At 40.0% G+C, this 17,309-nt stretch overlaps 1 protein-coding gene and 1 long non-coding RNA gene across 4 annotated transcripts; both read right to left on the reverse strand.

Annotated features, from left to right (window-relative positions):
• Positions 1-6,678: 6,678 nt before the first annotated feature.
• LOC138880345 (uncharacterized) lies at positions 6,679-8,682 on the reverse strand. Its single transcript, XR_011402962.1, has 3 exons — positions 8,574-8,682; positions 7,583-7,740; positions 6,679-6,906 (listed from the first exon to the last, which is right to left on the reverse strand). It is a non-coding gene; the product is annotated as an uncharacterized lncRNA (long non-coding RNA).
• A 2,642-nt stretch (positions 8,683-11,324) lies between these two features.
• LOC104250095 (disease resistance protein RPV1-like) lies at positions 11,325-16,290 on the reverse strand. 3 transcript variants are annotated; one of them, XR_716934.2, is made up of 7 exons: positions 15,490-16,289; positions 14,092-15,196; positions 13,601-14,011; positions 12,587-13,510; positions 11,830-12,499; positions 11,565-11,749; positions 11,325-11,472 (listed from the first exon to the last, which is right to left on the reverse strand). XR_716934.2 is itself a non-coding variant. In XM_009806660.2 (6 exons), exons 1-6 carry the CDS (start codon positions 15,972-15,974, stop codon positions 11,643-11,645), a joined length of 3,696 nt encoding a protein of 1,231 aa, XP_009804962.1. In that variant the 5' UTR covers positions 15,975-16,290; the 3' UTR covers positions 11,325-11,642. The 3 variants fall into 3 exon arrangements, 2 of the variants coding, with proteins under 2 accessions (XP_009804962.1, XP_009804951.1); XM_009806660.2 differs by having other exon boundaries at positions 11,325-11,743; positions 15,490-16,290; XM_009806649.2 differs by having other exon boundaries at positions 11,325-11,749.
• Positions 16,291-17,309: the final 1,019 nt, after the last annotated feature.

Genomic DNA, 17,309 nt, shown 5'->3' on the forward strand with positions numbered 1-17,309 from the left:
GTACTTCGAGCGAGGTCGAATGTTGAGAGATTCGAGCGAGGTCGAATGTTAAGTAATTCAAGCGAGGTCGAATGTTGAGTAATTCGAGCGAGGTCGAATGTTGAGTGATTCGAGCGAGGTCGAATGTTGAGTGATTCGAGCGAGGTCGAATGTTGAGTGATTCGAGCGAGGTCGAATGTTGAGTGATTCGAGCGAGGTCGAATGTTGAGTGATTCGAGCGAGGTCGAATGTTGAGTGATTCGAGCGAGGTCAAATGTTGAGTGATTCGAGCGAGGTCGAATGTTAAGTGATTCGAGCGAGATCATATGTTGAGTGATTCGAGAAAGGTTGAATGTTAAGTAATTCGAGCGAGGTCGAATGTTAAGTGATTCGAGCGAGGTCAAATGTTAAGTGATTCGAGCGAGGTCGAATGTTAAGTGATTCGAGCGAGGTCGAATGTTAAGTAGAAGCCTCATTGGAGAGTAAGATGTTGCTTTGTTTCACTCGTTGGTGAACATCTTAGTGAGGAGTACAAAATGCTATTTTATTTCATTCACTGGAGAATACTATACATGTTCTTTTCATACATGTATTGGAGAAGTTTCCATGTATCTATTCCCATCATCGTTCGGCCTGGAGAGGTAATCGGCAGGCGGGGCGATGAATTATACTTTGAACTTCGAGACGTCCTTTTCGTCGCCTCGTTAAAAACCTTCCCGAAAAAACCCAATTGGAACAAAACCTGGGTGAGAGAAAAAGAGTACGACTTAAGGGGCATCCTTTTTCAAAAGTTTAAGTATTTGAGGTGGGCGACATTCCAATTGTATTATAGTAGTTTTCCTTCCATTGTTTCTAGTTGGAATGCTCCTTTGGTTGTTGTCGCTGTGATTTTGTATGGCTCGTCCCAATTAGTTCCTAGTTTGCCTTCTTTTGGGTCTTTGCTCGCTTGTGTTTTGGCCTTGAGAACATAGTCTCCGACTTTGAGTGGTCGTATTTTGGCATTTTTGTTGTAGTACCTTTCTGCTTGTTGTTTTTGGGCTACTATGATTACATAAACCATGTCTCTTCGTTCTTCTACCTCATCGAGGTCTTGTTTTATGTTCTCGTTGTTGTTTTGTCCACTTTAATTGGAGTATATCAGGCTAGGCTCTCCGACATCGACAAGTATTATGGCGTCAGTTCCATAGACTAGTGAATATGGCGTTTCACATGTGATCGTTTTTTGCGTGGTATGGTAGGCCCATAGTACCTCTAGTAGCAACTCTAGTCATAAACCTTTAGCGTCCTCGAGCTTTTTCTTTAAGATATTCAATATTGTTTTGTTGGAGGATTCGGCTTGACCGTTTCCATCAGGATGATATGGCGTGGAGAGTATCGCTTGATGTGCCATTTTTCGAAGAACTCGGTCGTCTTTTTCCCGGTGAATTAGGGCCCAACTTCCACCTATTTAGAAAAGTAGTCAGTTAAAACCAAAAGAAAACGTATCTTACCTCGACCCGCTGGGAGGGGTCCGATGATGTCCATTCCCCATTTGATGAATGGTCATGGCAAAGTGACAGAGTGGAGGTGTTCGCCCGCTTGATGTATCATAGGCGCATACTTTTGACATTGCTCGCATCTCTTGACATAATCTGCAGCCTCTTTTTTCATAGTAGGCTGGTATTATCCTGCCTGAATGAGGCATCTGACGAGGGCTCGGTTGCCTGTAAGGTCACCACAGTGGCCCTCGTATACTTATTCGAGCATGCGCCTTATTTGACTCGACCCTAGGTATTTCGCCAAGGGGCCCCTGAACGTTCTCTTGTACAGGTCGTGATTTATGATGTTATACCTGGCCGCCTGCGTTCGAAGCTTTTCAGCTTCCTTTTTATCTTGTGGAAGTATTCCCTCCTGCAAATATGTTATGATACAATTGCACCATTCTAAAGTCAAATTTATGGAATATACCTCGAGTTGGTCTATTGACGAGTGGATGAGGGTGACCACGTTTTCTTTAGTGATATTTTTTGGTGGTTGTTGCTAGTTTGGCGAGGCCATCCGCCTTGATATTTTGAACTTGAGGTATCTGGTTGAGATGGCATTCATCAAATTCTGGTAGTAGTTTGCGAATTTCTGCCTGGCACTTTTGTAGCCTTTGCTCTTTGATTTGGAAAGTCCTTGTAACTTGGTTGATGACGAGTTGTGAGTCGCATCTAAGGACGACTTGTTGTGCTCCATATTTGAGAGCCAGCTTTAACCCTGTAATTACGGCCTCATACTCGGCCTCATTGGTAGTCATATTGGGGCACCGTATGGATTGGCGAATAACTTCCCCTGTTGGGACCTCGAGTAAGAGTCCTAGTCTAGACCTCGATGCGTTGGATGCGCCATCGGTGTAAAGGACCCAAAGGTCGCGTTGCCTAGGGGAAGTATGAGAAGCTTCCTGCTCGACCTCGGGCACTATTTTGGCACTGAAATCGGCGATGAAGTCGGTGAGTACCTGCAATTTTATCGTTGTTCGCAGCTAATATGTTATATCATGCTCGCTCAATTCTATGACTCACTTTGCCAGTCTTCCCACAGTTCGGGTTTATGTAAGATGCTATGTAGAGTGAAGGTTATCACCACCGATATGAGGTGGCGCTGAAAATAAGGTAAGCTTTCGTGAAGCTATAACCAATGTTAAGGCCAATTTCTCGAGGTGGGGGTACCTCATTTCAGCGTCGACTAGGGTTTTGCTAATATAATAAATTGGAGATTGAGTAGCTTTATTCTCGCGGACCAGCACCGCACCTACCGCGACTTCTGAGTTGGCCAAATACACTAGGAGGCATTCGTCAGGCTCTGCTTTAGCAAGTGGTGGGAGAAAGGACAAGTACGCCTTTAGTTCTCTCAAGGCATTGATGCATTCTGAGTTCTACTGGAGCCTGTTGTCTTTTTTCAGCATGTTGAAGAATTTGTGGCATCTGTCAGATGACCGCGAGATGAATCTTGATAGGGCGGCTATATGGCCAGTCAGTTTTTGCACCTGTTTCTTGCTGGTTAACACCTCAGGTATCCCTTTGATGACTTTGATTTGATCTGGATTGACTTTGATGCCTCTTTGTGATACTAAGAAATCGAGAAATTTGCCCGAGGTTACGCCGTAGGCGCATTTCTTGTGGTTCAGTTTCATGTCGTACCGCCTCAGTATACCGAAGGCTTCTCTTAGGTGATTGATGTGGTATTCTTTCCTTTTTGATTTGACCAATATGTCGCTGATGTAAACTTCCATTATTTTGCCGAGTTGATCTTTGAACATCTTGGTGACCAACCTTTGGTACGTTGCCCCCGCATTCTTTAACCCGAATGGCATGACTCTGTAGCAGTATGTTCCCTGATGGGTGATAAAAGTAGTTTTCTCTTGGTCCTCCTCCTCCATGAGGATTTAGTTGTAACCCGAGTAGGTGTCCAAGAAGCTTATCAATTCCTGTCCTACTGTTGCGTCGATGAGTTGGTCGATGTGAGGCAATGTAAAGGAGTCTTTTGGCAACACCTTGTTTAGGTCTGTGAAATCTATGCACATCCGCCATTTCCCTTTTTCTTTTTTACCATGAACACGTTGGCGCCCCATTAGGGGTATTTTGATTCTCGAATGGAACCATTGTCAAGGAGCTTATCCACTTCATCACTTACGGCCTCGTTGATTGCAGCATTGAATTTCCTTCTAATTTGCCACACTGGTGGATAGAGTGGGTCAACGTTCAGATTGTGTGTGGCCACGTCTTTCGGGATACCTTGTATATCTACATGGGAGAAAGCAAATAGATCAACATTACCAATTAAAAACTTGTGAAATTTACCTGGTTATGAGAGCTTATGTCCGATGTAAGCCTTTTTGTTGTTGTCGTTATTGTTCAGTTGGATGGGATCGAGACCTTCTACCGTTGACTCAGCGGCTTCCACGATGTTAGGGTCCCTAATGACGTCTGTTTGTACGTCGAGTCCGGTCCCCGACATTGGTAATTGCTATGTCTCTGTCTGTTCCCTTCAGTTGTTGGGTGTACATGCAATCCTAGGCGATACGATAGCATTCTTAGGCGATGCGTTGTTCGCCTCGGATATTGAATATTCCCCATAGAGTAGGGAACTTGATTACTTGATAGAGGCTTGACAGGATGGCCCTCATGGCATGTATCCATGGCCGCCCTATGATGGCGTTGTAAGCTGTGTCTTGGTTCATGACATGGAATGTTGTTTCTACGGTGACGCCCCCGGCTAGAACAGGTAGCGTTATTTCCCCAGAGGTTTGCTCAACGGCATTGTTAAAACCTGTTAGTGTTATGCTATGCGGTACTATCTTGTCTTCGAGTCTCATTTGTGCGAGGACTCGGGGGTGGATAATACACGCGCCGCTTCCATCGTCTACCATTATTCTTCTTATATCAGTATCTGAAATACGTAAAGTAATAACAAGAGCATCGAAATAAGGGAAAGTCAAACCATCGGTATCCAACTTATCGAAGATAATACTACCTCCGAGGTCGTCATACCGTTCGTGGGGATCGACCATTTCAGTTTATGTGTAGTGGTGAACTTCACATGGTTGATCGCTGCATCATCGCCTCCACCGATGATCATTTGGATGGTGCGAGCGGCAGAGGGTGGCTTTGGAGGTCCCTGGTGTTGTTCACGTTCGCGGGCAAAGTTGGCTCGCCCACGATCGCTCATCAGTTCCCTCAGGTGCCCTTGGTTCAGCATTTTTACTACCTCTTGCCATAGGGCTATGCAATCTTCGGTTTTGTGACCCCTTTACTGGTGAAATTCACAAAGGACGTTTGACTTCTGAGTACTTGGGTCGGACTTCAACTTTTGTGGCCATTTCACCTTCGTGCCAAGCTTCTCTAGTGCGTACACTATTTATGAAGGGGAAACACAAAAATTATGAGCGGATAAGAGTGGAGGCATACCTCTTTAGTTTTATTGAGTCCCTATGGGCAGCCTGGGTGGCCCTTCCATATGTCGAGGAGACGGTGGGATGGCTATTCTAATGTAGGGCTGGTGTCTTTATCGATTGAGACGGGGGCCCGACTGATCCCTTTGACCAATGTTACGATGATTGTTCCTTGATTCTGCTTGAACTGACGTCAGTCGTTGGGTCAGACCGTTAAGGTCGTCCTCGTCGTCTCTCACCTCGGCGCAATAGGCTTTGTGGATTTCTTCCCAAGTGGTGGGAGGGTATTTCATGAGCCTGCATAATAGTTTTCTGGTTGCTCTCGACCCGTTCCTGTTCAACCCGTTCTGGAAGGCCGCTACCGCCATCACTTTTGATACATTTGGTAGGTTTATTCTCACCCTGTTAAACCTGGCAAGAAAGTCCCTGAGTCCCTCGTCAGGCGATTCCCTAATGGCGAATATGTCATTTATCCTGGCTTCCGCCTTTTTAGTCCCTGCATGGACGGTGACAAATTTGTTGGCCATTTCCTCGAACGTTGCAATTGACCATGCCGACAGTTGTGAATACCAGGTTAAGGCTCCCCCTGTTAAGGTTTCACCGAACTTTTTCAGTAACACTGATGGTACTTGCTCCTTCGAAAGATCGTTGCCCTTCTCCGTTGTGACGTAGTGGATGATGTGATCTTCTGGGTCTATAGTATCATCGTATATCTTCAGGTACGGTGACATTTTGAAGGTTTTGGGAATGGCGTGTGGAGCCGCTTCCTCATTGTACGGTTGTTCGACGAATCGACCAACATCTCGTTTTGGTAGTAACTTTGGGGCGCCTGGTATCTTATCGACCCTTTCTTGATGCTCCATCATTTGGTCGCGGAGCGCCTTGTTTTCGTTTTCCATTTCTTCCATTTTTTTAGAACGGCTGCGAGCGCATCATTACCTGCATCAATAGTGGGGTAAGTGTTACATATTTGAGGAATGGGCTGCTCGCTAGTGTTTGTTACGACATCTGTTTGCGTAGTGTTTCTATTCTCCCTTTGAGCGGGTTTGTCGAGTATATTGTTTAGAGTGATTGTCAGTCATTCTTCTAGTAATTTTTTTACTGTTGGTGTGCCTCTTCACTATAGACATGGAGTCTCCCCTTTCGTGTGTAGCTGTCACGCTTTTGTGAGGGGGAGGTGAAGCACTTCACCTGGGCTTAGCGTTTGGTGTCACATTCTCGCTGTCTTCCCTACCATCTTCGTTGATGGTGTTCAAAATGTTGGTAGTGACACCTGCTATCACTTTCAGTCTTGCATTTCCTTTTCCTGCCATCATTAGTTTGTGCAAACGAAGAAGGGATGGCTGTTTTCTTTATGATCTAAAAAGAACTATAGTTTCAACTAAAAACTCCCCACAGACGACGCCAAATTGTTTGAAGAAATAAATGCTAAATCAATTAATAATAAGTTAAAAGGGGTGAATTCTAGTTGAACTTAATAAATTCTAGACCGAAAAAATAAAGCTTTTGAATAACGAGTAGAGTTCGGGAGCATTAAACAATGAACTTAATATGCTATGATTGACAATACATGTAATAACTGTCACGACCCAAACCGAAGGGCCGCGAAGGGCACCCGGTACCTTACTCAACCGAGTACTAACATAACATATCTTTCCTATTATACTATCTTAAGTAAATGAGCCAGAAACCCGTCATGAGATAATAAGAATAAATCAGGTAATACTCAACATACGACGATCCAACATGATATACAACTTATAAGGCCGGCATGACCATTTGTAAACTCAACACATAGGCCAATAAGGCCATACACGTATCCATAAACTTGATATCTGTCGACAAGCCTCTAAGTATACATAAAATCATAAAGGTCGGGACAGGGCCCGCCATACCAATCAATACATATCCAAAGCATACAGACCAAATAGGCAACTCCGGAGCAAGTGGAGTGCACCAACACCTCCGCTGAGCTGATAGCCTACTAGGAAGACTGTCAACCTATCAATCGGGACCTGCGGGCATGAAATGCAGCGTCCCCAGACAAAAGGGACGTCAGTACAAATAAAGTACCGAGTATGTAAGGCAGGAAAGCATAAACAAGAACATTAATGTAAAGAGAGATAGAAGAGATACAACCTGTAACATCTGCGTGCCTCTGGGAGCTATTGACATGAAGTGCATAATACATATATATACATAAACTTTTAAAAACATACGTCTCTGTAGGCATCATCATCATCATATCATACCCGGCCTCAAAGAGGACTCGGTAAAAATGTACCTGGCCATCATAAGGCTCGGTAGAATCGTACCCAGCCATGTGGAGCTCGGTAAATCCAACTAATCAGTGGTTGCACAATAGGTGTCGTACCCGGCCTACTATAGTGCGGCTCAGTAGATCAAAATAGATATTATATATGCATGCTAGACTCATGGAATCACGTTCTAAACCTTTCAGAGTGACGTAAGGTCGTTTCACCTTTGATTAGCATTATGGACATCATACCATCAATATGAACTTCACTAGGACTCAAGGATCATACATACTTTCTTAGAATAACTTTGTACGGAAATAACAACATGTACAACCTTATTTGCTAGGAGTAGATTCATTATGAAATAGTGTATCGTTTATGTTCATTTCAATTTAGATCATGCCAAAAGAAAGAAGAAAGTGCCTTAACATACCTTAACCATGGTGAGTCCTTAACACCTCCCAAGCTACTCTTCAAACAACTCAACTCAATCCACCATTACATAAGGAGATTCAAAATCAGTGTTGAATAAAGGCTAAATCTGCAACTTAAACTTGTAGCTCGTTTATATAAATTCGGGCAGCATATCCCCTGTAACAAGAGCCTCCTCCAATATAATATACCCACAAAAATTACCAGAGAAATCCAGCAATATATAATCATCAATAACAAGACATCATAAAACAACAACAAGTCATAACTATTTTACGACGAGCGACAAGCTCCAATTGGAATTCGTATACCCCATATCATCCCTTATAGACTTTTTCCTTTAACTTAATAGTATCATTAACATGATAATGAATTCATTCATCAGTAATTTCAGCCTTATACCATATATCCATAACAAAGAAAATGATCCACAACTCCAATTATTCTTAATTGACAACTTTATTCACTAGTTCATGTCTAGTTCATCCATTTAACTCAACCGATGTCAATATAACCTTAAGAACTTGTTGAAACAAAATATAATTACCTTCTATAGTAGATGCAAGTCGAAATCCATGTTATATTTAGCTTACAACAGCCCAACATACCCCAATCAATTCATACCAAAAACAACGACTATAGTAGTGTCCAACACCCCGAAAGTGTTATAAAGAATGACTAATCCATTATTTCACCAATATGTGGTATTTCTCCACACCATTTATCCTCCAAAAACTCCATTAAATAGCAGAAAAATATACAGCTCAAAAGCTACACGAAACAGCCCACAAAACAGTCCATTACAAATCAAATAACTCGAACTCACGGTTTCCGATCACTGTCCCGTGAGTTCTAAATATTATGAATGAATTAATCAAACTTACTTGATATTTAAGATATTGAAACCAGAAATTAGGCATTTTTATTAACTTCAAACTACCTTCCAAAACTCAAACTACAAAGAAAAAGAGAGGTTATATAGCAATACTTACATTGTGGGGATCGTTCTTGTGTTATTGCTTCGTGATTTCGTGCCTCGGATGATAGTATCGTTGAAAATCCTTATGGAGGACTTGAGGATGAGTTTAGGGGTGTTATATGGTCGAGCTCTCTGGAAAACCAAAGTAAGAGACGAGACAGAGAGATAAACATCCTCTTTTCTAAAAGTCAAAAAGGTGCCATGTGTCACTCTGTCAATGGCCTTTTTTCCAAACGCTTATATCTTTTTATCTGTATGTCATATAAACAAACGGTTAAGAGCGTTGGAAACTACATTCCAATAACTTCAATTTGGTATGTAATATGTCCCAAAAAGATCTCATATAGCACACGAAATATATTACTAAAAAAACTTCATTACAAGGCAAATCCTTAGTCGGTTTTTCCGCAACTTAAATCCGATTTTTCTCAAACTTTATACTTCATATTCAAACATCATATATAGTCATATCATGTCTTTAAACTCATTTAAATCATGATTAACAAGTCTCATATTCATCTTAACTTGCGTAACACTTCGGCAAACCTTTCATGTCCTTGTAGAAGGATTTCATCCTTTTTGAGTTTACATTAGATAATCCTATAATGATAGTAACATCTGAAGTACGGGGTGTAACAACATGTACCCTTATAAACATTTATCCTTGAATATTAACTCTCAAAGGCTTGAAAAAAATATGGGATGTAACACCATTAAATTACTTTATATACTTTCCAAGAGGATCTCATTTTCGAGCTTACATCAACGGACTTATGACGTACTTTCACATACAAAAATATGGGTTGTAACATTAACATAAATGTATAATAAATGTGAGTAATGACAAGGATTATAACGGGAAATGAAGTATCACCCAATGATTATATGATTGGGATGTTCCTTTTCTCTGATGGCGGCGTGGAAAAGCAAGAGGTTAAAATGTATATATGGGATCTTGAGATTTATGGATAAAGGTTGAGCAACATGTGCTTGAATAAATGAATCAGACAACTTTTTCGTATATTCTCCTTTTAACTTTTGCATATGTTCTCAGTTCAGAAAAAGGCAAATCCCTTCTTTGTCCCCTATCTTTTCCTATTTATAAGAGACATTCCCCAAAACCCCTAAAAGGTACAACATAAAGATTATCCAAAGGAATATTCTTTATGCACACATCTGAACCTAAGTTACCGTTACTATCCTATCTCAGCTGCTCGCTTCTGGCGTCAGCCTTTATGAGGACGGCCTTCAGACGTTGTATCGTGGTCGGCCCCGTCCTTTGTCTTGCTTATCCGTTACCGTGGTTACCAAATTTGGACCTATACAGTGTTATGAAACAATAAAAGAAGAAGAAGAGTATTATAGAGAAAAGTACGGAGAAGAGAGAATTCTTATTGATTTGGGGTTAATTACAATGGAATAGAACACCTCTATTTATAGGGAAAGAGTGACTTAGCCACCAAGTAACAAGCCCTAAAATCCCTCTAAATATAGACATTCACCTTAAATACAATTCTATTTATAACATAAAATGTATTTTTTCCTTTTTCAATTCATTAATTTTTTTGGATAGTCTTTTTCAGGTTCCTTTACTGGCGAAATTTGCCTTTGCGTCTGATTTCGGAAGAGGAGAAAACCGACATGAAGGCGACTTTCTTAAGAGTGCTGAGAGCAGTGATGGCTTATGGCTGTTACAAACTTCATCTTCTGTTTCTCATTATAGATGTCGCGTAAGTTTCCCTCCATTACTCCAATATCTTGAATTTCTCGGCCCACAAAATCTTAGTTTGTGCTCTGCCGTCGAGTTCATTCCATCTACCCGAGCTGTTGAGTTGGTTTCTGTTCATGAAGATGAAAATCAAGCTCTTGGCTATGAAGTTCTTCATATTGGACCTATTGATAATATTGTTACCACTACTACTTATTCATGGCGAGAACTTCAAGTACCTGAGTTGTTCAATAGTGGACGATACGGGGAGAGAAAGAGAACTAATCTGGATTCTTTTCCCAAATCTGCAGTGCGAGAAGGACTTGTTCTTTTCTTTAGAAGGGGAGTTGCTTATTGTATTTGGACCGCTGAAAATAATCTTGATATACATGTTGATATTTTGGATATGGTGAATGAGAGCTACATTGGTCATACTACTCTTTCTGCTGGAACTTTCATCTCAGATGGGTTGAGCAGGATTCAACTCTTGGATTGGAATAGCCAGCTCTCAATCGCTGAAGTGGTTAATGACGAGCTCCATGTTTTGGTGTTAGACGATTACATAAAAAAACAGCAGATAAAATGGAGTAGACGAATCTTCAGGCTCATGACATCGTTAACAGAAGTTATTTGTTTACTTGTTGATAAATCTGCATTGTTCTTTTCTCATTCACAGGGTTTGAAGAAATATGATCTCTGCAGCATTGATATTAACACCGGGAATATAAAAACAATACAGTCCGTCTGTTACATGCCTGATGCTGTTTGGGTCAACTATATTCTTTTCTCAATAGGTTAGTTCTCAAGGTTTTCTAACATTCTTGTTTTCCTTCCAAACTTAATTTTTGTGTTTTTTTTCTTTTCCATTGTGATTATGAACAAACAAATGTTAATTATTGTGGTTAAGGTTATGACACCTTAAACTTATTATTACTAACTTGTTATGCTAGCTTGAACCAGTAGTCTCCACATTAACGTCGACCTTGCATCCATAGGCGTATGTAGTGTTATAGTACCGGTTCATTTGAACCCGGTACTTTTGACGTGGAGTATGAATTTAGTGTAAAAATTCATTAAAATTGTAATACATAGTGGGTTTGAACCCATAACTTTAAGAATATAATAGGTTCAATAGTAAGAACTTGAACCCATAGAGTTTAAATCCTAGATCCACCTCTGATTGCAGCTCCTCTTCCCTTTCGCCCTTCAAGGAGAAATTATATTTCTGGGTGAGAAAAATAGTAATGATTTGTCACTACCTGATACACAACTAATGAATTACGTATAATCTTTCACCTCAAGTATAACAAATTCATTATTTTTGAGTTGGTCAGCCAATGTGTTACACTGCTTCAGCATATTGATTCATTTCTCTCACCAAGATCTTAGCAGCAACTCCTCTAACTCTGCCATTGCAGCCTCTTCATCTTCATCCTCATCGTAATCAAAGATGCTATCATCGTCAGCTTCTTCCTCTGCTCCTGCTCCATACATTGAACATGATCATCCAATAGTACATCAATGAGTATAGTTTTTGAAATACAAGATTTGAAGCACAGACCTGAACATGCAGTCTCCACATAAGAATCCTCAAACAATTTCTCATTCAAAATTGACCTCACAGCTAAATCTGAATTGTCGCGGAGCACAAAGTAATTAGGGTGAGAAAGGTAGTAATGATGAGCCGCCATCTGATATGAAGGCATAAAGACTTCCATGACACATTCTTCGGATTGATAATCACTAATTGGATTATGTCGTATTGCAAGCTCTCTTGCGTCACTAGTAGATGCTGAGGACTGGTCCAATTCTTGCTTATCATATGCAAGTGTAGCTCCAAGCTCTTTCATCTTAAAAGTGTTACCCCAACAAGGCAATGAAACATTAATCTGATCACCAGTTTGTAAATATTTCCCAAACTCCCAGTGGCATAAAAATGTCAACCTGTTGTTCTCTCCTGGAATGCCAATGAACGATGGGGCATAAATCCACTTAAGACCTTTTGTAATGTTTTGGACCTTGATGTAAAATGTATGCCCGTCCCTAAAATAGCGAAATTTACGAGGACTAGAACGTGCATAGACAACGCAAATGTGCAGTCCTGTTATCTTGATATTAGGAAGTGAATCGACATTCAGGGTCAACAACCTCTGTTCACTCTTGTTGCTGAACCAGCTTGGAACCTCATTTCCTGGAAAATAAGTACTGAAGATGCCAAATTCATAGAGTCCCTGATGCCAAAAAAGAAAGAAAAAATACTTTACATTGAATCAGCTCTACAGGTTGAGGAGAAAGTTTACAGTGAGAAACAAACTTACCTGCTGTACTGAATATGTGCTTTTTGTGCAAGTGAACCTACTAAATATTTCCACCACTGTATCTTGTCTGTTATCCAGCTTGAGAAGTCTTAGAGTATTCAATATTTCCACTTCAAAATGATCAATGGGATTTAGCTTGAAAAGTCCTGAAATCTCACTTAAATTCTCACTTTCCAATACATCTAAAAAGAGAGCTGACATTAGGTTGGGTAGATTTGTAACTGTTTCCAGTGATGAACATCTAACTGCCTTCAGCTTAACAAGGCTCGGCGGAAGCTCTGGCAGAGATTGGAGGCTCGGGCATCCATCTAACCAAAGGTCTTGGAGCAAACAAAGGTTCTTTATATTCTGAGGCAGGTTATAAATCAGATTTTCGCTTAGATTCAAGAAGCATAGTGAGGGAAGGTTACAGAGGCCAAACGATAGAGCATCGTCTGTTAAGTTGCATTTAGCAAGACTTAAGCTGACGAGCGAACTTGATAAAGAAGAGAAGGAAAACTGGTTAGAGTCTGGGGATCTTCTTAGCTTTGATGACCAAGTTTGCCATAGGGACCTCCATGATTTCTCATTACCACCAACTGGCGCTAGCTGACCAAAATTCATGCCATTAGCCTGTAGAGTTTTCAAAGATTCTAGCTTGCCTAGCTCTATTGCTGATGTAACTAGTCTAGAACATCCAGAGATAATAAGTTTTTCTAAGGATTTGAGCTTACAAAAGCTTCCAGGTAGCTTTCTTAGATTCTTGCAGTCTCTTAAGTTCAGATAGACCAGTCGGTCGAGGACTCCAATTGATTCATGAATCTTGACCAACTTAATGCAGTCTTTCAATATCAAAGTTTTTAGATTGGGAAGTCCACAAAAATCAGGAGTTCTTTTTAGGAAATGGGAATGACTAAAGTTGAGGATCTTCAATGATCTGAGAATCTGCAACATGGAAGTAGGAGGTAAAAGTTAAGTCTAATTCAAAAGACATTTTCCTGCAGTAGATGAAAAGGAAACACATCTATAACATACCTTAGTTCCATCCCAGGTTTTTTCCAAACAACTTTTTTTCATTTCAAGGGCAACCAGACTCTCTAGAGGGAGATCTTCAGGAATGGTCTTCATATGAAATCCAGACCAACACAGTAATCTCAGACTTTTCGGAAACAAACTATAGAATTCAGTGAATCTTACATAACTAAGCTGGAGAATCCTCAGCCTCTGCATTCTTGAAAATGCATCAGCTTCAAATTCTATATTGTTTGAACCCTCTGTATCGGCATCACCAAAATGCTCCAAATGCTTACGGCGTTTCTTTGAATGGCCATGACCAACCAGACCAATATCTTCGTTGAAGAAATATGATCTGACAGATTTGACTAGTTTGGACAATTTTGTGGACATTTCCTTGTCAAGAACTAAGCATTCAATTTTTTCAGTTCCCTGATAGAAAAACAACAATTGTTTATTCATTATTGCCTATTATAATGCATACACAATATCAAAGATTAAAAGAGTGTTACAGTTTTTTCATTCAAGATATTGAAGGAATCTCTGTATCGCCAAACTCTGCTTCTCTTCCAAGGCTCCCAAGGGGATTCTAGACGAATAATTTCTTTTCCCATATCTTGAATCAATGAATGCACTTTCAGCTTATCATTGTCCATTTCAATCAGACATCTATCTGAAAGAATCTCAAGTCCTACTACTGAGAAAAAGCCGCATCCATCAAGTATAGTAACTGCATAGTCTTTATCCTTTCCAACAAAGAAACAGACAATATCGAGGAATAGATTCTGTACATCATCATCTGGCAGCAAATCATAGCTAACTCTGAGTTTTTCCAGGATCTTATTGTCAGGGATTGCCTTTAATTTCCTCAATGCACTTTCCCACACCTCTATACTTCTGTCACAAAGAGAAGAACCTAAAACTTTGAGAGCCAAAGGAATCCCTTTACAATGAAGTATCACATTTTCTAAAAGGTCCTTGTGATCTTCTGAAGGTTGTTCTTTTCCAAAAGCGTGCCAACTGAAGAGTCGAATTGATTCTTGAGCATTCAATGGCGTGACCTTATACATCTTACATCTGCAGACTTCACTAGCATCAAATAGGTGCTGATTTCTGGTTGTTATGATAATTTTACTACCCGGATAATACCATCCTCTCATCCCAAGTACAACATTTAACTGATCTCTATCGTCCACATCATCGAGAACAAGAAGAATTCTTCTGCAACGGATGGCTTCTTGAATCTTGCTGACTCCTTCATCGACGTTGTATATCTTTTCAACCTTCTTCCCTAGAACATTTGAAAGAAGTTGTCTTTGTAGATTTACAAGACCATCATGTCTTTCTGAAGTTTTATTTACATCAGCAAGAAAGCTGCTGCCATCAAATTTGTCAAAGTTCAGATTGTATGCAGTCTTAGCTAGTGTAGTTTTACCTATACCTCCCATCCCATATATAGCCATAATATCAACACTAGTCGATCCATCTTGCAACCAGAGATTGATGTCTCTAACTCGAGAATCTATTCCAACTGGATGGAGAGCAACACTTAAAACTGCGCGATTTAGTTTTCTTGCAACCACCTTCACAATCTCTTCAATAAACTTTGACTCACACCTGAAAATTGGATTGTATCCAATACCATCCAAAGTCAGAAACAAAGCACGTATATACTCTGCCAATATTAGTAACCAGTAATATTTGATAATTCAGAAATTCCTCTAGTTTTCATCAGCTATTGAAGACTAGAATAGAGGGAAGTAAGATTATAGGTATCCATGCACCAGCGAGGATAACAGGCTTTATATTGGATATGCAACTGTCTAAAAGCGAGGATAACTGCAGCGAAACAATTTGAAATCCACTAATACAAAACTACCAACATAAACATAAAGCTAGTAAAAGTTTACCCATCAGATTGATTCTGTAAGACCATTCCTCCCAAATCAGCAACTTCTGTTAGAGCAGCCTTCCATTCCTTCACCTTCTGCAACCATTCCAGTCTCCTTCCTTCGGCCCCGGATTTAAATCTCTCTTCATACATTAAAAAATCTTGTTCAAAACTCCCTTTTTGTTTCCTGACTTCTGAGGGATCCACATCATAAAACACAGGCAGAACGAAACGTCCAAAAGTTCTCTTACTCTCAAGTATAAACACAAGTTCATCAAGGCACCTCTCTGAAGAGGTATACTCTTTAGTGAAGACAACAATGAGAATTCTTGATTCTTGAATTGTTTTCTGCAATTCTTTGCATCCCTTTTCATCTATCTCAAGTTCATCAACTCTGAATGCGCGAATACCAGCATTTGATAAAGCTGAAAGAAGATGATCTCCAAAGGACATGCCTATTTTGGTTGCCAAACTCAGAAATGCATGATAAGCAAACTGAGTCATTTCTTTGTTTTGTTTTGATCAGTCACTGATAAAAGATTGTTTTTTTGAGAAGCAATTGTTTAGAAGCATAGAAGAGATAAATAGGTGACTTCGGATATGCAGGCCGTCTAAGAAGGTACATGCATTGTTTTTACATGTCAAAATCAAAAAGGAATAGATATATATTCTAAAATTTACATAACCTAAGGTCTACATATCATTAACTAACCTAGTAAATGACAAGCCAGGGGTATAAGGTAGGGTTGCCACGCCACCCACTCGCTTCCGTAAAAGTTTTACTGTGTGTGTAAGATAGCTCTGAGAAAACGATTATATTGTTGAAGTCACTGGTTCAGCGCCCACGTTAGAGGCTTTAGTGGCGTTTTGGATGCGAGTTCGAATCCTACTGTAGCGTTTTCATTATTATTCTACGTATTAAGATTTCTTTATTCTTAGTTTATTTAGCTCTAGGGCCCATCTGTTCTTCCTTTTTTCCCTTCGCTTTCTTGTACTGCCATTCTTCCTTTTTATTTGCTAATCTGTCCTTTTTTATTGATTTTAGTATTAGCATATAATGATTCTTTTTTTTATAACATAACTAGATACGCTTCACATACTTTTGTTTGAGTTACATACGTGAAGAAAAATGGAAGATTAACCAAATATTATAGATGTACATTTTTTAAACAGAAGTAACACACTAAATATTCATTCATTCCAGTAAAGCATATCGAGCATATCCTATGAGCTGAAAAAGACAGAGGCGGACCCATGTGTATGGGTGAGGGGTCACCGGACCCCGTAAACTTCGGCCGAAATTCTCTGTATATATACGTATATACCTTGAAAATGGTTAATTTAAAGCAGTTGGCACCCTGAACACTACAAGCCTTTAGGAGGCACTGGTTAAGCAGAATAATGTGCCCCCATCGCATAAAAATTCTGGGTCCGCCTCTGAAAAAAGACCCATATTCTCCTCCATTGGATATAAAAATCTGCATTGCAAAATTTGAAAAATACCTGGATTGCAGAAAATAAATACAGCAATGAAAAAATGGAGTTCCGCAACAGAACAAAAAAAACAGCAAACACAGCAGAAAACAGCAGCAGTTTCGTGTTTAAAACAACCCGAAAACCTTAGAGAAGAAACTCAGAACCAACTCTAAAGAAGACTTGTATTTTTCTAAAAGTTTGCACTCTAAAATTTACTCACAAAGCTCACCATTTCAGCTTACTAAAGGGTGTTTTAGTTGCTGATTTTTCATTCTTAAAATTATATTTTTAGGGTGTAAAAACTGTCCAACCAATGTGTGATGGAGCCCCCCCTTCCTTTAAGGTGGTTTGGCTTATTGATAT

The sequence above is a fragment of the Nicotiana sylvestris genome, chromosome 1 (genome assembly GCF_000393655.2).
Source record: "Nicotiana sylvestris chromosome 1, ASM39365v2, whole genome shotgun sequence".
Lineage (NCBI taxonomy): Eukaryota > Viridiplantae > Streptophyta > Magnoliopsida > Solanales > Solanaceae > Nicotiana > Nicotiana sylvestris.

Excerpts from the sequence above, each read along its gene's own strand:
- LOC104250095 (XM_009806649.2), bottom strand. The coding sequence starts at position 15,974 with ATGACTCAGTTTGCTTATCATGCATTTCTGAGTTTGGCAACCAAAATA. Across the intron at positions 15,197-15,489 it reads TTACAGAATCAATCTGATGG|GTGTGAGTCAAAGTTTATTG; the intron begins GTAAACTTTTAC and ends TCCAATTTTCAG. Across the intron at positions 14,012-14,091 it reads ATATCTTGAATGAAAAAACT|GGAACTGAAAAAATTGAATG; the intron begins GTAACACTCTTT and ends TTTTTCTATCAG.